Source organism: Haemaphysalis longicornis, unplaced genomic scaffold (genome assembly GCF_048455015.1).
Source record: "Haemaphysalis longicornis isolate Haplotype H1 unplaced genomic scaffold, Haemaphysalis longicornis Haplotype H1 scaffold_1, whole genome shotgun sequence".
NCBI classification, from domain to species: Eukaryota; Metazoa; Arthropoda; class Arachnida; order Ixodida; family Ixodidae; genus Haemaphysalis; species Haemaphysalis longicornis.
The window spans coordinates 4,167,504-4,188,475 of NW_027526203.1; the positions used below are offsets into that span (position 1 = coordinate 4,167,504).

A 20,972-nucleotide genomic window follows, 5' to 3' on the forward strand; every position below is an offset into this window, starting at 1 on the left:
TAGTCAACTTTTCTTTTAATTCTAAAACCGCTTCACCTTCCCTTTAAGTAGTTTGCGTTACGTTAATGTTGTTGCACTTGTGGCAACTGCTGACGAGAGAGCGCTCGTCAGCAGTAATTTGAATGAGTCAACGATATAAGGCGCGTTCGTAGCGTCCCATTCTGTGTCGGCTTCGTGGTGCAGTGGGTAGAGCACCATGTACATTGCGTTCCGCCCGCAGGGTCGAGGGATCGAAACCTGGCGCCGGATAGTATTTTCTTTTATATAGTGTAGGGGGAGGGGTACGGACTACGATGGGACATCGCGGGTGACATCGTGAGTTAGTGAAATGCTCTGCATTTAAAAAACAAATAATCGCTTTGAAGGTCAATGAGGACATCAGCTTTCCGGAGGCCCGCAAGAGGTTTTCACTCTTCGGCTCCGGAAGGTATGCCGACGCTGCTCGCTGGGGGGCGGAGCGACACCTGGTTTCGGCGGCGACGCAATACAGCGCAGCTGATTTGCTCCCGCCCCCGCCCCCCACGAGGCTGCCAGTGGAAGCCGCCCCAGTCACCACATCACTTGCTCAGCCACAGCGGCTGTGGTGGCTACCATGTCTGTTGGGGATGCCGCTGCGTCCACTGCTTCCTCTCCACCGGCCCAAAGCACATGCAAGGGCACGGAGGAGATGGAGACGGAGGCAGTAGCAGCAACCCCCTCCCCCGCCTCACTGCCTGGGCCATCTGAGGCGCTCTCCATGCCTTCGGCACTGGCAGTGCAGGCAAAGAACGCCCGAAAGGATACCAAGTCAAGGGGGCCCAGTCCGCTGGGCACCCCCTTGCCTTCAGATGACGACATGGACGCCGAGCCCTTCCGACTTTCATCGCAGCGAAAGGAATGGGCTCCGGCGTCCAGGTCAGTAGACAAGTCGAAAAAACCCCTCCCAAGAGTCCAAGCCCCTAAAGTTGACACATAAACACACACATATTCCAGTTGCTCTAAACTTAAATAATGGGAAGAGAAAAAATCATCCAGTGGAACTGCAGAGGCCTCATTAAAAATCTTGATGATATCTATGAAATATTTTATTGCAAACAGCCAAGTGGGATGTGCCTCCAAGAAACGCATTTAAACTCGAAACACACAAATTTCTTAAACAATTACATTATATTTAGGAAGGACAGAGGTGGTGGTGGTACATCCTCAGGTGGTGTGGCCATCATTGCCCGAAAATCCTTGGCGTGCCACACTGTCCAACTACAGACCACTCTTGAAGCTGTTGCCATCCAAACGATAATCTTCAATAGGTTTATAACACTATGTTCTGTGTACATCCCTCCTGACTTCCAGCTCTCCAGCTCAGATTTTGAAGGTCTGGTTGATCAGTTACCCGAACCATACATTCTCATAGGTGACCTGAATGCACATAACTCTCTTTAGGGCTCTGCTCGCACAGATGCCAGAGGACGCCTCATTGAGAAATTCTTAACATCGTCTGGAGCATGTCTTTTTAACCAGAAACAGCCTACATACTATAATATAGGACACAACACTTATTCACATCTAGACTTGGCAATTGGGTCCGCAGTTCTTTTTCCTTGTCTTGAGTGGGGCGGGGGCACGGACCCATACGGTAGTGACCACTTCCCCACTTCACTAACATATATAGGTAAAGGTCCGAGCAGTCCATCTTCCCAGAACAGGTTTAATGAAGCAAGAGCAAACTGGAATACATTTACAGATTCATCTAAACTACACCACACATCCATAGGACACCTACACGTTGAAGAAGCTACTTAGCTGCTCGCGGCGCACATCCTCGCCGCCGCCGAAAGGTCCATTCCCCACGCCTCTGGTGCCCCGCGCAACCAGCGGAGGCCGTGGTGGAATGAGGACTGTAGGCGGGCGCGAGAGGCCCAGAACAAGGCGGGGGGTATCCTACGTCGGTACCCCACGTCGGGTAACCTCATTTTGTTCAAACGGGCCAAGGCGTTAGGAAAACGTGTGCGCCGTGAGGCAAAACAAGAGAGTTGGCGTTCCTTCATAACATCAATAAACTCCTACACAGACACACGGAAAGTATGGACAAGAATACGCAAACTCAAAGGACAACAAACACACAGCCTGCCTCTGGTCAGCACAACAGGGGACACACTCGAAGACCAGGCTGACACACTCGCACAACACTTCCAACACGTGTCCAGTTCAGCACACTACACAAACACTTTCATGAAACAAACAAACGGCCAAAAAGAAGCCTATACTAGATAACAATAGGTTAACATCTTCTTATAACTCAGTTTTCACTGGATGAGCTGAGGACTGCTTTGAGCACATGTAAACCCTCAGCTCCAGGCCCAGACATCATCACATATACAATGATACAACACCTACACGCAGACACACTTGAAGCACTTCTAAATCTATATAATAAAATATGGCTTTCAGGGCACATCCCACACTATTGGAGGGAGGCCATAGTAGTGGCTTTCTTGAAAGAGGGAAACGACCCGTCGTCCCCCTCAAGTTGCCGTCCTATAGCCTTGACGAGCTGCCTGTGCAAGCTTCTCGAGAAGATGATAAATCGCAAGCTCGTGTACTTCCTTGAGTACAACGGTCTTCTCGAGAGCTGCCAGGCAGGCTTCAGGGCGGGGCGATCCACGAATGAGCTCCTCTGCTGGGTCCCAGGACACGCTGGGATTGCTGGGAACGAGTTGGCAGACGAGAGGGCCGCTGCTGCTGCACTCAAGAACACTGTAGACATTACAACGATACCCTGTACAGACGTCAAGCCACACATAAGACAACACTTGCGCAGAACATAGCAAACACACTGGAATGAACAGACAGGCAACAAACTACATGTAATGAAGCCACACTTGGGACGGTACACATCTGACTCACACAACAGACACATGGAAGTCGCCTTGGGTAGGCTGCGGATAGGGCACACCCATGCAACACACTCGTATCTGCTGACGGGATCTTCTAGACCTCAGTGCAGCAGGTGCGGAGAGGCCCTATCTGTAGTGCACATACTAATCACATGCAAGGCACTTCACACAACACGACACCAACACTCTAGAGAACTCTACAGACAACATATTCCCCTACATCCATCGTTGTTCCTAGGTGACGATGCGATGGTTTCCGTGAAACGTGTGTTTGAGTATTTGTCAGACGTCAAGTTTTTAAACCTCATTTCCTATCATGCATAATCAAATCTGGCCCTATACACCAGCCATCACCATTATCTTCAATTGATTTTACTATGTTCGGTTTGCACGTTTTTATACCTACCCTTGTGTGGTAATCACTTCTCTTCATTAAATGACCTCTTCTCTGGCGCTCTTTGCCCTCGTTGGCCTTTCGCCATTAAACACTAACCATCATCATCATGTGATTGGTAGCCACTGACTTAGGCCATCACCAGAAAACACATGACTGGTCGATTGTAGTGGGGCCTCTTGTTCTATTTAATTGCTTCACTTGAGTGCTAACTTGCGGTTAACGGAATGCTAACCGTGTTTTTAGTGCTGGCTCTATTACCCACTGTTGCGTGAAATTTGAAAGTATTTAAGTGTTTCTTGTGCGTTTCGACGAAAAATATCTCTCGTGGCTGGAATGGAGCTGAGTGAGCTGCCAAATGCTAGTTGCTTCAAATTCTCTCTTGGTGGCCCCCCTTGGTGGCCACTCCATCGCGCAGGCCTCGAAGGCCACTAAGGAGGTCGAGGACACTCCTGACGAAGAGCACACGGAGGACATCGGGACCCGGCGCACAAGACTGCGTGACAAGGTGTTCCGCAGTGCCGGCAACACCCGCCTGAAGCAGCGACAGGACGAGCTTCTCCACCAAGACGACTCGTCTGGCAACCTGGTCAATGATGCAAGCAAAACTGGCACCAAAAAAGGTGCCAAGCCGGCGGCCAAGAAAAGGGGGCGTCCGAGCAAGAAGGCGCAAGCGTCCACTTCAGGTGGAGCTGAAAGCGTGCAGTCTGGTGTGGAGAGCAATGACAATGCTTGAGAAGGGCACCCTAAATTAATCTGGCAACGTTTCTTATATTATATTCAAGGGTAATAAAATAATTCGGCTAACCTTGTTTTGAGAGGGGAAAGGGGGAGGGGGGGGGGCGTTGAAATCCACAATGAGCATCTTGTGAAACACACATTGCAGCAGGGCTCTGTTCTTTCTTTTTTCTTTTTTTTTCCCCCCCGGACCATTTTGTTTGCTGAAATGCTAGTATCTCGCACAATGCAGCAAGGCTAAACGCTGTTTTGTGAAAAATGCCTTATTAGTTCATCAGTCAGCTCAGTTGCGGAGGGTTTGTTTTGGCCTTAGAATGCATTTGTTTGCAACTTCACACTTGCTAGTAATGACTTTTGCCGATTATATTCTGGAGCGTTGTGTACAAAAAAAAAAGAAGAAAACGTTGAACACAGTCTAATGGGCACTGGTTGCGAACTAGTTCCAATTTTGTGCTTCCAAGTTGATGCAGAGAACAAAAGGGGCACCATGTCATTCGCCTAATGTTCTGTTGCATTTGATGCTCACCACAGAACTTGTCAGCGTTCTTCCTAGTCAGTGCATTAAAAAATGCGCGTTCCTAGCTGAAAGAAACGGCGTGTTTTTTTAATTGCTAGTGAGCTTTTAAGAGTACAAAACTTATTCATGTTGATATGATGCCTGTTTCACTGTTTACTGTTGCATGTTTTGCACCAATAAGCTATGTTTGTGTGTGCTCACCAGTTTCATTTGCTTTTAAAACCACAGCGGCTGTTAATGTAGAGCCGAGTGAGAGCGATGAAAACCTATTATGTGTTTCGAAGAGTTACAATTTTCCCTCTGGCAAGGTGTTGCTTTGTGCATCACAGTCAATTACTAGTTCAGCATAGCATGAAATGCAGCTTGCTCATTTGTCCAACTCGCGGTATTATAGCTGAAAAAAGGCTGCAAGCTCTGGTCACCAACGTGTGTACTGTGTGTTCTACCTAATACATTATGTGTTCAAAAGGGAGCCCTTCGTTCTCATTCTCCCGGAATGCTTATAGGGCGTCCGATGTGCATTGATTGTCACTTGGCGAGGCTTTTTTTGAACCAGAACTATGCAGCAAGAATGCGTTAAAAGCAGCAACTGTCTCTACCAAATAGATAATGTCAAACATGTTCAGAGCAGTAACAAGCTGGAAAGAAGGCACTGCCACTTGGTCTACCCCTGTCAGTGTGTACTGGGGGAGTATTTTTAGTTACATGTAGTAATACCCTGCACAAGTTTACTGCAGTTTCACTCACCTTCAATGTTTTCGCCTCATGTTTCAGACAGAGTAACATGTTTTCACATAGCCAGCATTGCGTGTAAAATCAGGAACTAATGAAATAAGTCCAAAATCTTTGAAGTGCTGGGGATGGTGGCAGTATACCACAACTCTGTGAAGTATGCGTAGAGTTCCCAGTGTGCAATTTGTTGCTGATTGTGTTGTAATTGTTACACTGCACAAAATATACATTTTGCATACCTATGGGAGGAAGTTTTACTGAAAGGGAAACGTAAACGTTGCCAGAAAATAGTGAGCAAGCAACAAAGTTTGGAAACCAAATTTAACTAGGATCCCTCTTACATTTCTAGTGCACTTTTATTGACAAACGTACCTATCAATGCAGAACATCAGTTCCAAGGGCAATCTGACAGTTTGTACGCCACTCCCGTCCTCATTGACACACGAGAGTATATAAGAAACTGTTAACCTTTTTAATTGCAGCCTTCACCTTCTTCCACCTGAGAACAGTCAGCACTGCACATATTTCACTGCATATGGTTCACATGTTACATGGGGGACCCGTTGGCTTTTACATGGTACAGCTCCACGTTGCTGAGAGATCATCGTGCAGTCTCTTACTTGCCCCTCTGGTGCCCCTCTGGTGCACACACCCGTGCCCTGCTTCGCTGAGCCGGAAAGGAGCAGAGATGGCAGGTGTACGTGTAGGGGACGAGCAGGTAGAGAATCAGGAGTGTGCTCCCGCTGGTGTGAACATAACCAGAGTCCTTCAATGCTTTGAAGGACTCTGACATAACTAACCATCGAGTTAGAGGGTGCCAGCTGCACATAAGCAAAGAGGTCTGCAGAGAGGTGCCTGGTAGTGGCGAATGCCAGTAAGGTGTGGCATTGCACATTTGTAAAGGAATTAGTCAGGTGCACGTCTCACATAGCGCAATCTCCTTGTGGTGTCAGAAATGCTGAAAGTGCGTCGCCCTGGTTAATGACGTCGAGCAGTCAATTGCGATGCAAGTCAAAATCGCCTACAGCTGCTCAGCAGTTGCAACACACCTACCTTCTACAATTGTAGGCCAGCTTCAGGCACAGCCCAGTGCCTTATCTTGTTTGTAGCTCTGTGCCTCTTACCAGGAATATAAGCGCCTTTAATAAACTTTAAAACATTGCATTGATTTGAATGCGCAAGTAATGAATACAAGCAATTTAATCAAGATGTTCTGAGGGCAATGCACTCCAGCATTGTGTCGGCATGTGTGACAATGCAGTTGCCATTTTCAATGCAACCATTATGCCATGCATCTGTAAATTGTTTTGTAGTGCATCAAAGCCAAGCAAAGCAAAGCCAAGGAGGCTTTGCTAAGTGTTATTACGTTTTGCGATGTTCTTGCCAGGCTATAGACGAAGTGTTGAGGGTGAGGCCAAGTTTAGCCGGATTTTATAAGGGCGTTCCAGTCGCTTCCACACACTGACAGCGGATCCCAGAGGGAAAGAAGCTAGGTCGACCATCAGCTCCGCTGTTTCTCCAGCCTTGCACCACTACTGCAAGCTGCACATTTTTTTGCGTTTTATTAGCCTAACAAAGACGACCACCTTTAAAATGGTATAGCAAGGGGTGTGCAAATGCATTTATCCCTTGTGCTCACGCTCGAGCAGGCACAAAAGCCAGCTTCACTGTTACAATACCCTATCTGCGGTGATGCACCCTTTGGCAGCGCAGGTTTTTTTTTTTTTTTTTTTTTTTGCAAATGCCTTTGTACAAAGCTTAAGATTCAACAGCTCCGCTGTTAAAAACAGAGAAGTCAAGAATGGTGCGTACCAGCGGACAGTTTGGGTTCCAGGGTTGAGCAAATGAAGCATTTCTGAAAATGCATTTTAGATGCAAAGCATCTCTTAGTTGACCCTCCGTCGTCCGGCATCCGCACCATTCCTCCTCTCCACAACAGCTGTGATAACGCCGCTCTCTCCCCTCCTCTCCACACCACCTGTGTGCCAGCGCGTGCTGCTCCTCCTCTCCCCTCTGCACACCAGCTGTCCGATCATGCGCATGCGCACTGCTCCTCCTCTCCACTCCCTCTGCTCTGCAAGTAAACCCGTCCGCGCTCCGCTCAGTTGCTTCTTCGGTAATGCGCCGTCTGATGACTGCAAATGGACGCCAACGATTCTGTCAGCGAACTGGCTGGCACACCTTCAACTAGCGCCAGCCAGCACACTGTCAGAACCGCGAGCACCTCCGAAGACAAGGCTGCACAGAGGAGAGCTCGCGACGCCGAATGTAAACGGCAGCGTCGAGCTGCGCATTCCTCGCTTCGAGAACGAGAAGCCGCTTTGAAATGCCAGCGGCGAGTAGCTGATCCAGATGGCGTTCGGCAACCTGACAACGCTTCAAAACGCCAGTGTCAAACAGCGGATTCCTTGCTTCGCGAACGAGAAGCCGCAAAACGTTCGCCACTACTCGATAAATAAAGAAGACATTTAATACGCTACTACACGTGTCTTTACTCTAACAACCAATTAACACGCTACTACTCCACGGCTTTGCATCCCCTCAGGGTTCCCACGTGGAAAGATGGTGTAATTTTTTCTCTCAATGGTGGAATACCTTTGAAGTATGTCACATATATCCTGATACTCCGGCAGGTATAGGTACCTCGTTACATTTTTCTTTTAAGGGGGGAGGCTGGTCTTAGACAAAACTTTTTTATTTTTCAAGCTATTGAGATGAAAACTTCCAAACAGTTGTATTTCAGCATTCTGATTTCAAATATCAATTTAGATTTTGGATATCACAAGTAGTTCTAATTTCATACAGATTTCATTGTCAAAAGCCTATCCCCAATTAAAAAAAAAATCTGCTTTAATGATGCTTCTAAACTGCACTTCATTGCATTGCTTAGCAACCAGGGAGTGCAATAAAAGTATTCCCATACTTCTAGCCTTCCTACAACCAATTGTATGAGGGTTCAAACTTCGTTGTTTGAACAAACTTCGTTGTATGAGGACGAAGTTTGTTCAAACAACAAAGTTTGAACCCTCATACAATTGGTTGTAGGAAGGCTAGAAGCATGGGAATACTTTTATTGCACTCCCTGGTTGCTAAGCAATGCAATGAAGTGCAGTTTAGAAGCATCATTAAAGCAGATTTTTTTTTTAATTGGGGATAGGCTTTTGACAATGAAATCTGTATGAAATTAGAACTACTTGCGATATCCAAAATATAAATTGATATTTGAAATCAGAATGCTGAAATACATCTGTTTGGAAGTTTTCATCTCAATAGCTTGAAAAATAAAAAAGTTTCTCTAAGACCAGCCTCCCCCCTTAAGGGCGAAGCCCCTTAGGGGCTCGGGCTGTTGGCGTCGTAACCGTCATCTCATGTAGTTACGGTATTGAAACACCGGGGCACTCGTTCACGCTTCGCGATAGACCGTAACGCGTACTAAAAAAAACACCGGGACACTAGTTTACGCCTCGCGCTAGAATGCTTTGTGCTTCAAAGACATGGGGCTTTCACAGCAAGGATGTATACCTCTACCCCCCAACGGTTTCATCTCCGTTAGAAATAATACACTTATACACTGCATGCTTCGCCCCTACCTTGCTTTCACGTTAGTGGAGATGGCCGGGGATTATTTTGCCTAAAGAGAGACACCTTCTTTCCCCCCTCTCTTTCTGTTTTCTTTTTCTTAAGTGGAGTCTTCTTTTTAACCAAACACCAATGAGGCGTTACCGTATACGGTAACGCCTCATCGGTGCGTGGTTAAAAAAGGACTCCCACTTAAGAAAAAGAAAAAAACTGGGGAAACTTCAAGTCGCGCAAGGCCTGAACCGTAGCGTCTCTGCGTGATTTCTTTCTACGTGAGCAGTGAAGGACACATCACACCCCGCATTTGTAAAAGTTTGAAATTGTTTATTTACATGTTCCGTCGTCGCTTTTCACTGTGCTAGTAGTAGTCATCGTTATATTCATCGATATCATCGTGTTCCTTGTGGCAACCATTACAAAGAGTGGGCAAGGGTTCTGCAAGCTCATCCTCGTTATTGTATAACACTTCACCAGTTCCTGCTCGTCAAATCGGTGAGAGGGACCTGCAAGTTGTCTCGATATGGCGTTGCACACTCGTAGCCTGGGGACGCTGGGTAGTTGCCGCGGGGCACGCGCTCAAGAGCGCTCTGCATTTTCTCGCTCCACGGGGTCTTCGCCAGTCTTCTTCTTTTTTTTTTTTTTGCTAAAGCCACTGCGCATGTCGGGGATGCTCGGCAGTCGCCGCGAGGCACGCACTTACGAGCAGAGGTCAGCAAACTCACGTGTGAGTTTGAGTTTGAGTGAGCGGGAGGCTATTGTGGCATGGAAAGTTTGAGTTTGAGATGAGCAAGCCCGAGTGAGTTTTAGCCCAACTGAGTTTGAGTACGCCTGGGTTCCAGTGAGTTCTCATTCCATTCTGAGCTCCGAGCTCATTTTAAGTTTTGAGTATATTCTGAGTTCTGAGTACATTTGGAGTTTTGAGTTGTTTCGATTTCGGAGTACATTTTGAGTTGAGTTCTGAGTACATTTCAGTTCTGAATTCGTTTTGAGTCTGTTTTGAGTTCTGAGCCCGAGTGAGTTATGAGATTTTCACTCGCGATGAGTTTGAGTTTAGGGAAGCGTAGATGAGTTTCTCAGCAATGTACCTTCTTGAGCATGAGTGAGAGGGTATTCCAAAAATGAAGTTGTGAGTGAGTAGAGCCGGTCCAACTTTGCCGAGGTATGCTAATGATAGTAGTTATTATACAGTTCATAATTTGTATATTGCGGTAGGGCGGCGAGATACGATTGTGCCAGGGTAGAGATTACGCATGCACGTTCGTATGTCGCTTGTTACCTAGCTGCGTTGCTTCACTTGCGTGATTGTTGCAGCACAAATGTTTGCGTCAGTTTGCGAGATTGGCTGTTAAGTTTCATGCATCGCTTTGGGCTCGGATTCAGGTTACGTGCATGTAGAGCTGCATTTGCGATCCGCATGATCAGTTAAGGGGGGGGGGGGGGGGTGCAGTGTCTGGTCTTCAAAGGTTTCTTGTAGAATTTTCATGACCCCCAGCCCTTGCTCTCCACCCCGTTTTAGCGGCTGGGTGTGTGTGTGATAATTGACTGGTGAGGTCATAAAAAACGGTTATCCAACATTTTCCTCCAGATGGATGCTCTGAGAAGGTGGGAGAGGGTGGGGGGAAATCACGCGGCGGCGCTGGCTTGCTGGTTGTTCGTCTGCTTCTGTTAGTGGTTGTAATCTCCTGTAATTAGCGGTCTGTAATCTCCTAAAAGTGTGCTCTTCTTAATGAGGCTTTTGTCCAATGACGGAAATGTTCTTCTTTTAAGTCTCAATATTGCCGCGCACGATGCATTTGGTTTGTTTATTTGTGTTTTGTTTTTGTCGACCGGCTGCGCCGGGCTGTGCCTGGCAGTGTAATCTGTGTTATCTGTGGGTCAAGTGAAGCGCATGTTCCATTCTTTATGCCGCACGCGTTATCTCCTTTGATAGGGAGAGTGTTTTGAACTAAAGTCACCAGCCTAGAATAATCTTCTTTGATCTACAGTGTTCTGGATGCAATTCGACGGTTCGAGAACCACTCTCGTCGAGGGATAAATACCCGCAGAGCATACGTTTGCGGTATTCGATTAACCGACACTCGCCTGCGCACATCACTTTGTTGACTGCTGCTTCGCCGCATCTGTATTTTTTGAATTGTTAGGGGGGCACAAGTTCGCCCCAATAAACTTGTTTTTACTTCAAGACAGCTGCGTCGTCTTTGGCTTCCTAACAATATGCTAGAAATTAAAAAGCCAGAGGTGAGCACCCGGAGAATAAGGAGGCGGTGGCCGTCTTTGCCACTGTTTCAAATGAGGTGTCAACTGAAACGTCCGGGCGACGCCCATTCAGATAGAATAATGACCGCATCATGAGAGAGTCATGGACAGTAATAGATGGGGTGAAAATTCAAACTGATCGATGCCGGTAGGGCATGTACGTATCAAATTAAGGTACCGATTAAGGGAATCACTCGGGATAAATTTTAAAAATGTTTCCTGCATATAGTCATCAGATAGTCATAACGAGTCATACTATTGGGTTAAAATTCAAAATGATGCCGCTAAGGCGTGTGGTGTATCAAATTAAAGGTCTCGGTGAGGAGAATCACATGGGGAAAATGCAAAAATGCTTCTTGATTATTATCATGACATAGTCATGATGGGTCATAAATTGGGTTAAAATTTAAAAGGACACCACTAGGGTGTGCGACGCATCGAATTGAAGGTTGCAACTTGCAATGAGGAAAATCCCAATGGACAAAAATGCGTTATGGCTATATCATGACATAGTCATGGTTAGTCATTGATTGGGTTAACAATCAAACTGATGTCACTAGGATGTGTTCAGTATCACATTAATGGTCTCGATTAGGAAAATCGTGGGGCACAAATACAAAAATGCTTCCTGGTTACAGTCATGAGATGCAGAGTCATAGATTGGGTTAAAATTCAAATTGATGCTGCTAGGGTGTCTCGGTGTAGAATTAGAGCGATGGCGATGCTGATCCACCTGGATGCCCAGTCCCATCGCAGGGCCAGGTGCCTGCACATCGATGGCGAGGAGCTCAGCTGGAAGACCAGTGTGCGCTACCTGGGGTTCACACTGGACCACTGCGTCAACTTCCAGCAGGCCACCAGGGAGCTCCACGCCAGGGCGCAGATGGCCACCACGGCCGTGCGAAAGATGGCCGCCCGGGACCGCGGCTGCTCGCAGCGAACGGCCCTGCGGCTCTACAATGCTGCGGCTGTGGGACTGCTCATGTACGGGCTACCATTGGTCACCCTGCGCAAGCCCAGCTCGCGGCAGCTGGAGGGCGACTGCCGCAGGGGCGTCCGCACCTGCCTTGGCCTGCCTCAAGACTCCCAGGGTGCGAAGACGCTGGCTGAGGCGGGGGCATGGACGCTCCAAATGACGGTGGACCTGCGCGCCCTGGGCCACATTGACCGGCTGCGGTGGGCTGAGGGAGGAAGCCCCCTGCTGCAGCGGCTGCGCACACACTGCCACTCGTGCATGGGGCGCACGTTGGCTCTGTACGAGGAGGTGGTGGCCCCCGTGGAAGCAGGCCCCCCCGCCAGCCGCCCCCCTGCCCTTGAGGCCGTTCCGGACATTCCGGGCCTGCGCAGCAAGCGGCGGACATCGCACTGCGGGCAGCTGCAGCTGGCCCGGGGCGTCGTGTGGGGAGACCTGGAGGGCCACACCTTGGTATACACGGATGGCTCCGTGCGGCAGCGGCGAGGTTCAGCCACGGCGGCGGCAGTGCTGGGGGAGGTCACCAGGCAGGCCCGGCTTCACACGCCTCATCATCTGCCACGGCCGAAATGGGCGTAAGTCTTGGCCTGGACCTTCTACTGGAACTGGAGCCGCCCCCCAAGCACTGCGCCCTGCTGTGAGATTCTCGAGTGGCCCTACTTTGGATCCGGGAGGGCGACCCGCGCTGCCTCCTGGTGTGGGCCATGCAGGGCAAGGTGGCACAGCTGGCTCAGCGGGGAGCTCGTATGCGGCTGCAGTGGGTGCCAGGCCACATTGGGCTGGAGGGCAACGAGAGGGCAGAGGAGCTGGCCGCCGACGCCCACGAGCTGCCCCCTTCGCCCCCAGTGGCCCAGTCAGCTGCGGATGCCGCCCGCCTGCTGATCCAGCGGCATGTACGGGCCCAGCACCCTGATCCGAGGTTGGCCGCTGGAGAGGCCCCACCACCCGTGCGGGCCACACAGATGCCCAGACAACAACGCTCGGCTGTCCTGCGCCTCCTCGTGGGGTGCGTGTGGACGGCCGAGCGAAAACACCGCCTGGAGCTCGTCGGCGACCCGTCGTGCCAGCACTGCCGGGCGGCTGTCCAGACTGCCGCATCTGGTCCTGGAGTGCCCCCGGGCCCCATTTTGTGGCAGGGAAAACCGAACTGTTGGCCGCCTTCGGGGGAGGGGCTCGGCCCCTCGAAGAATTTCTGTGGCCGCCAGGCAGTGCCGAGAGCGGGACGGAGTCCACGAGTTCCTGGGGTCCTACCTGGACGCCTCAGGACTCCTTCCGGCTCTCCACTTTCTCTCCACATAAACTAAACTGTGGTCGTTTTTAGATGCGACGCTGAGAGCATCTCTTGTCGGCGGCCCTGTCCTTCCTGCGTGCGTCCGTCGGCGTCCGCACTCTCCTCCGCTCACTCCCTCTCCTCTCCGATAGCGAACACTCTCGCGAGGGGCATTGGATTGGATTCGATTTGCTTGGCTTGGACAGGATTGGATTAAAGTGGATTGTGTTGCGTCATAGCCGCGGCAGACGCACTGGCGCCGGCGCGTGCCCAGGTGAGAGCGAGCACTCTCTCAACATTTGCGGGTGTGCGGCCCAGCGCGCTCTCACTCCGCTGGTGGGCGGTGCTGCGCATGTGCAGTACTCTCTCTCTCCTTCGGCCGCGCTGTGCATATAACCGGTGTGCCGCTATCCGGCGGCCTTTCGGTCGACGGTTGCTCTCTGCTTGCGCTTGAACCCCCCTCAGCGTTGCATCACACCAGGGTTCCCGCGAGGGGAGGTGGGCGTATTTTTCTTTTCTTTTTTTTGTGGGCATGTGCTTTGTTTGTTTTTTAGATGCGACGCTGAGAGCATCTCTTGGCGGCCCTGTCCTTCCTGCGTGCGTCCGTCTTCGTCGGCGTCCGCACTCTCCTCCGCTCACCCCCTCTCCTCTCCGCTAGCGAACACTCTCTCGCGAGGCGCATTGGATTGGATTGGATTAAAGTGGATTGTGTTGCGTCATAGCCGCGGCAGACGCACTGGCGCCGGCGCGTGCCCAGGTGAGAGTGAACACTCTCAACATCTGCGGGTGTGTGGCCCAGCGCGCTCTCACTCCGCCGGTGGGCGGCGCTGCGCGTGGTGCTGCGCATGTGCAGTACTCTCCGCGGTCTCCTCTCCTTCGGGTATGGTGTCTGGAAGGGGAAGTGTGACGGGCGCTATATGCGCGCCATGCTTGGCTGCTGCACGAAACGCGATGAAAACCTTGCAGTCCGCTAGGGGCACTGCACGAGGGAGGGGAGCGGTCTTGGAAGGGTCGTCGCATGCGTCGCCGGCGTTGTGTTCACCTTTCAACCGAGCGTGTTGTCCTGTGGTGTTGTGCGTGGATGTTGCCTGTTTTGTACGCGTACCGTATTTATCGTCTTGAATGTACGTTGTGCGTTTTCCTTGTCGATCGACATTGGCAGGAATGTGGCGAAACCTTCAAGCACATCATTCCGCCGAAGCCACGGATGGCAAGCTTGTATTGGTGCTATAGGAGGCGTTTACAATGTTTTTCTCATAGGATAAAACTTCATGCGTTCAGCATGCATGATTTCATCGCTTCTTTAAGCTGCCTAAAGTTCGACCAAGCCTGTTGTCAGGCTCACCGTAAGGTCCTGAATAAGGAAAGAGTTGAGCCGCCGGCCGGCAAAAGCATTTGATTGATTGATTGATTGATTGATTGCGGGGTTTAAACGCCGACGCTACACAGGCGATGATGCGCGCCGTAGTAGAGAGCTCCGGATTAATTTTGACCTCAACCTGGTTCGGTGGCGTCCGCAAAAAAATACTAAGAACAAAACCTGCGCTGCCCGTAGTTGGTGCACCACCGCGTAAAGTAACGTGCGCCGAAATCTCGAACGCACGGGCTTTTTTGCTTTCCGCGCCTCCGTCAGCAAAGCGGCCGCCGCGGCCGGGAGGAAAAATCATTTAAAGCTTCGGAAATGTTGCGCTTTCAAATTTATGCACTCTACATGCTTTATTGAAGTGTATGCAAGAAATAAACTGGAACATGCCCTTCAAATTAGGCTTGTGTGTACTTATTTTGCAGGTGTATACTGATTCCCAGCGAACTTGCAATTATTTCCCCGACATTTGCTATTGTAAACATTGAAATTGTTTTCTTGGATGTCAGATAATTCGTTTTAAATAATTGTACATCAGTAACAAATGAACCGCGATCAAGAGCTGAAACACGAAAAGCAAAGTTCAATCATAGGCCGGGAAAGGTTGATACTATCCCAGGTTATTTCGCTTTGAAGGCGCAAAGACTGCCCTTTAAAAGTGTTATTCAATTGAGTGATTGATTGTGGGGTTTAACGCGCCGACGCAACGTAGGCGATGAGGCGCGCCGTAGTGGAGGGCTCCGGATTAATTTTGACCACCTGGGGATCTTTAACGTGCGCCGAAATCTCGTACACACGGGCGTTTTTGCTTTTCGCCTCCATCAGAAAAGCGGCCGCCGCGGCCGGGAATCGAACCCGCGACCTCGTGCTCAGCAGCGCAACGCCTTAGCCACTGAGCCACCGCGGCGGGTAAAAAGTGTTATTCAACATCGCTTGTATTCCTCCTCCAGAAGCTACTATGTTTACGTTTCTTTGTGTACATTTCTATTGTCTTATTCACGTTTGAAAGTGCAGTACTGAGTTGGGGAAGTTGGTGTCCGTTCACGATGAAAAATAGCGCGGAAGGAAGAACGACAGCACGACCAATGCCTCCGTCAATGCCTCCGAGGCATTGGCACGACGCAAACAAGATAGCTCTTGTCTAAGTTATGGGGCCCGTCTTCTTCTTGCGCTATTTTCATCATTCAGTATGCGTTAATGTTCCAAGCTCGCCCGCATGTGCACGAAAACTGCCTTTGCCGCGATATGGCAATAAAATACTGGCGAAAGTTACCAATGCACCTGGATCACTATCTAGGCGCAGCATTGTTAGTCAATGACTGCATCGAACAGACAGCCGTTCTAGCTCTGGACAATGAAAGAAGCTCGTCTGCTTAGGTGCCGAAAGACGCGAAAGAACCAGCGTACACGAAGCCGTCTGCGCGCAACATGTGTCAGCGCCAGTTCCAAATTACATCGTCCTTTTAGCCGTTTCTTCAATTGAGGAACTGCTTGCACCCTTTTTGCGTACCATATTTACGGACACAAATCAAATTTCCGCCTATCAAGGGCGATTTCGGAAGAAACGCAATGCCAGCCGCCGAAACCATAAAACATCTTGTGGATGTCCATTCAATGTAACTTCCCTGATATCCAATGTGCAGAGGATATCCGTGAACACCCACGTTATGTCCACAGGATATTCAGGCGATGTCCCTATTGCCTCGGAATAGACATCCACAAATACTTTCGTCTGGATATCCACAGGATGTCCTTAAAATTCATGGAAACTTTCTGTGGACATTTCACAGATATCCGGACGACATCATGTAATGTCCATTTGATGCCATGTTGAGGCATTCTCAACCTTATACTATTATTATATAACTATTTATATATTATTATTAGTGACATGAAACCATCCCCATTTTTTATTGCAAAGAAAAATGGTATTTATTTCAAAATAATTTCAATATCCACCAGATGAACCTTGCTGGAAGTCCAAGGCCTAGAAAACATTTAAAAAAAGCACCAGTTAAACGCTTGTTAAATGGCTATTATTGAAACAGCTGCTTACACCATCTGCCTTTTGAAAGAGTGACAGGTTAAAAGAAAATTGCAATCAACCGGGCGGGTCAAATACTTTACATACAAATTCACCATCAACAGGCGTGCATATATGAATCGTTTCTTAACTGTGCAGCTAAAATGAGACATGAGAAAAACACAGCAAAGATTTCAGCAAATAATGTGATTCAACTTGAAGCCGTGAAAACTTAAGCAGAGAATAAATTTTAAATGTAATAAACCCACAAAAGAAGAAACAGGCCGGAAAAGCAAAGGCAAATTTAGTCTCTAAAAAAATGCAAAAGAAGGCACGTGCTTGGATTCATGTTAACGTGTTCTGTAAATTTGCTTCTGAGAAGTTGGGCCACCAGTTGAAATCTTGCGTTTGATCCAGAAAGCTTGTTTCTTCAGCAGAAAGAGCGGCAGCAAACTTCGCAGCAGCGGCAGCAGAATATACATTTGAATAAAAGGAAAAGGAACGAAATGCTAGGTACCCTTCTTGGAATGGCAGAATCTGGAGAAAACGCTAGTTGTACTGCAAGAAAATGTCGTATTTCTTGGTTAGCTTCAGCTTACTGCTGACATTATGATAGTTTCTTACCTGCTACTTGAGACGTTGATCAAGGGGCTGGGATGAAGTTTTTGTGATGTATTCACTGGCAGTCGATCTCAGAAGGAAAACTGGAAGAAAATACCAAGCAGTAATTTGGAGCCGCGAGTACGATCACAATGGCAAAGAAGAAATACCTTGAACAGAGATTGATGGTAATTATTGAAGTAGAAGTATACGGTCGGGTCCTTGAAGTGAAGCCGATCGGTGATCTGAGAACCGTGTGGTGCAGCCGAAGACAGGAACCGAACACCATCCGAACACCAACCGTCGATTTCCCGTCTCTCGAGACGCGAATTCCTTCGAGCAGCTCAGTATCACAACAGCCCAGCAAAGAGCGAGTGAGCGACTGAAAAGCGCGGGAACTGCGGGAACCACGGGAACCCAGCTCCCCGTCGGAGAGGGCGAGAATGTTTTCCTCCGGTCCTCCTCCGCCGCCGCCGCTGCCGCTTTTGTCAGACGATACGCCAAGCAAGTACGAAGCTGGGAGGGAGTATGCGGCGCGCTCGGGGGGATGGGGGGTGAATGCACGGCACTTGCTTCGTGCTCTCTCCGAGACCCCGGCATACAACCCCCCCCCCCCCCCTCGCCCTTTTCATAGCAAGTAGGAAAAAACGCGGCCGAGCTTTCTCGCGCAAACCCTGCCGCAGCCCAAAACGAAGAATCTAACGCCACGCGCGCGCCTTCCCTCCGAGCACAGCTTTTGAAGCTCCTTTCATGGCGGCCGAGCTCGTGTGGGCCATTCAAAATGCAAAAAGGAAAAGTGCGCCCGGGGCTGACGGCATCACATACCAGGCTATCGGAAACGTAGCCGAGAGGCAGCGCTCGCGCCACCTTGACTTTGCAACTTCTACTGGTCTTTCGGCACCCTCCCTGCTCAATTTGGCCTCCAACTTGTTTCTCCCATCCTAAAAAAGAACAAATCTCCCAAACTTTTCTCCTCTTCGTCCTATTTCACTCACGAGCGCTGCCTCCAAAATTCTCGAATCCATTGCGCTCGCACGCCTCGAATTACCATGGAGGAAAGAAGAAAAGTTTTTCTTTCCTCCATTTTTCTTCCTTCATGCGAATTACCAGTATGCGCGAATCTGCAACTTGAACCCTGAGCAGCAGACAGGTTTTTGCCGCCAGCACAGTGCCATCCCAGGTGAAAATATGTGTTTTCTTTTTCTAGCTGGATTATTGAACCAGAAATTTTCTCCTACTAGAAATATTCTAGCAAGAAATAGCAGAATTTCTAACTAGAAATTCAGTTTCTAGTTTATTTCTAGCTGGATTGAGATTTACTTCCAGCTAGCATATGTCAGTTAAGCGAAGAAAAAAACCCCGCAAGCTGGAAATAATCTTCTCTAGCTAAACTAAGAATTTTTCTAGGTAGAAGCTGTCGATTTCAGCTAGAATCTAATAACCGAGTCAGAAATGAAGCCGGAAGATATGATTTCTTGCTAGAAATGCGCTTTCCATTTTCACGGGGGATCGGATGGATTCAATTGCTGACCTTGTCTCTGCACTAGAAAACGCGAAGGCTACCAAAAACCGCGGCCTTTGTTGTCCTTCTGGACATTCGCAAAGCCTTCGACTGCTCACCCCACGAGGCTATTCACGATGCAGTAAAACGCTGCAAAATTACTCGGCCGTCACCCTCATCTCCCCCGACGTTACAAGACTGGACGAGACACGCCACTCCATCGCGCAAGAACTAATTAAGCAACACCAAGACGGTGGGTTGCATCATGCAATGCACCTGCTCGCATTCAAAGCATCAAATTTGGGTGACAAGAGTCCTGCCTACTCAGTGGGCTCCATACTGGTTCTGCACTGCAGGCTGCGTACGAGTGCTCGTAGAAAATTAGAAATGAGAAAATCAACAGTCCCGCTTGTTCTTCATCCACATAAATCAAGCAGCCTAAAATATAGAATTCAATTCCCGAATCAAACAGAAAGGCAACCAGATTTCGCTCAAATTCCAAATCAAATAACTACCCGCTCTTCTTAAAATATCAGTTAGAAACAGGCCAGAAAATAAGACACACTTTGTGTGGCTGGGGCCCCATATGTACACTGCGCTATGAGTGCGAATTCTCAGTGTGAGAAAAAATGTAAATTAGTGGACATCCTAGCAATATCGCATAATGATGTTATAATAACACACCTGCAGTGATATCGCATGGATGTCCGCAAGCAGATGATCTTGGGTGAAACATTGTATGGACATCACATGAATGTCCCAAAATGACATTGGATATTGTGACCATTTGTGGATATCCTATGGACTTTCGTGGTTTGCTGGGGTGCACTCTGTACTTTCGGTGGCACCGAATTGGCGCTAGCGCTAGCTCCCCTCCTCCATTGTGGCGCCACCTAGGAGCTGTAATCGCTGATCTGTGCAGCCTCTCGCTTCCGCCCGTCACACTTCCCCTTCCAGACACCATACTTCGGGCGCGCTGCGCATATAACCGGTGTGCCGCTCTTCGGTGGCCTTTCGGTCGACGGTTGCTCTCCGTTGCGCTTGAACCCCCCTCAGCGTATCACACCAGGGTTCCCGCGAGGGGAGGTCGGCGTAATTTTTTGCCTTCGTGTGTTAGCGTTTAGCTTGTATATATTGCACATATATGTCCTGTTAGTCCTGTATATATGTTTATATGTATCTTCTCTTTATGCTCCCTTTCCTGTACAACTGTGTTCCCCATTCCCCACACCCCCCACACCAGCAGGCGTTCCGGTGTGCACCCTTAGTTGAGACAAACTATGCCTGCTTGTAGTCTTTCCTTTCCTTGTTAACAATAAATTCATTCATTCATTCATGAGGTGAATAACGTAGGACAAATAAAAAAATTATCATGAGATAAAAAATTATCATGACTTATATTGGGTTTAAATTCGAAGTGACCCCGCTAGGGCGTATAGAGTATCAGATTTAAGGTCTTGATGAGGAATATCATGTGGCACAAATAAAAAAAAATACTTTGTGGTTCTTATAATCAGACAGTCATGGTGAGTCATCGATTGGGTTAAAATTCAAGGTGATTCCGTTAATACATGTGGGTATCAAATTGAAGGTTTCAATTAGGGGAATCACGTGGGACATAAAGAATGCGTCCTGGTTACAGTTCTGATAAGTCATGGTTATTCAAACTGGATTAAAATTCCAAATCATGCTGCTAGGGTGTGTGGGGTATCAAATCAAAGTTCTCGTTGAGGGGAATCACGTTGGATAAATATTAAAATGCTTTCTGGTTATTGTTATGAGATAGTCGTGGTGAGCCATGGATTGGGTGAAAATTCAAAGTGATGTCACCAGGGCGTGTTCGGTATCAAGTTAAAGGTCACGATGAGGGAAATGACGTGGAATAAATACAGAAATGCATCCTGCTTATCATCGTAATACATCCATGGGTAGTCGTACCTGGCGCGTAGCCGGGAATTTTTTAAGGGGTGGTGGAGGGGGGCTAACGTTGTTTTCCCGTTTTCCCTCTTCCTAAGTTACCTACCCGCTTCATAGCGGGCGCTCCTTTCAACAACCAATACAAACGCAAATATTGCATTAGAAATAAAACGAGATATAAATTTTTTGGCTCGCAGACATTAAGGTACCGTGATATCGTGTAAATATTAGGAAGC

The 20,972-nt window shown here is 48.7% G+C and overlaps 1 protein-coding gene across 2 annotated transcripts in view; it reads left to right on the plus strand.

Annotated features, from left to right (window-relative positions):
• The window catches only part of LOC144174912 (snRNA-activating protein complex subunit 1-like), a 65,605-nt gene extending 59,201 nt beyond the window's left edge, over nt 1-6,404 (plus strand). Inside the window, exon 7 of one of the 2 annotated variants that reach the window (XM_077703907.1) lies at nt 3,686-6,404. In XM_077703907.1, coding sequence (XP_077560033.1) covers nt 3,686-4,003 — 318 coding nt within the window. In that variant the 3' untranslated portion in view covers nt 4,004-6,404. The remainder of the gene's footprint in view (nt 1-3,685) is intronic. The other variant, XM_077703899.1, reaches the window with a different exon arrangement.
• Nucleotides 6,405-20,972: the final 14,568 nt, after the last annotated feature.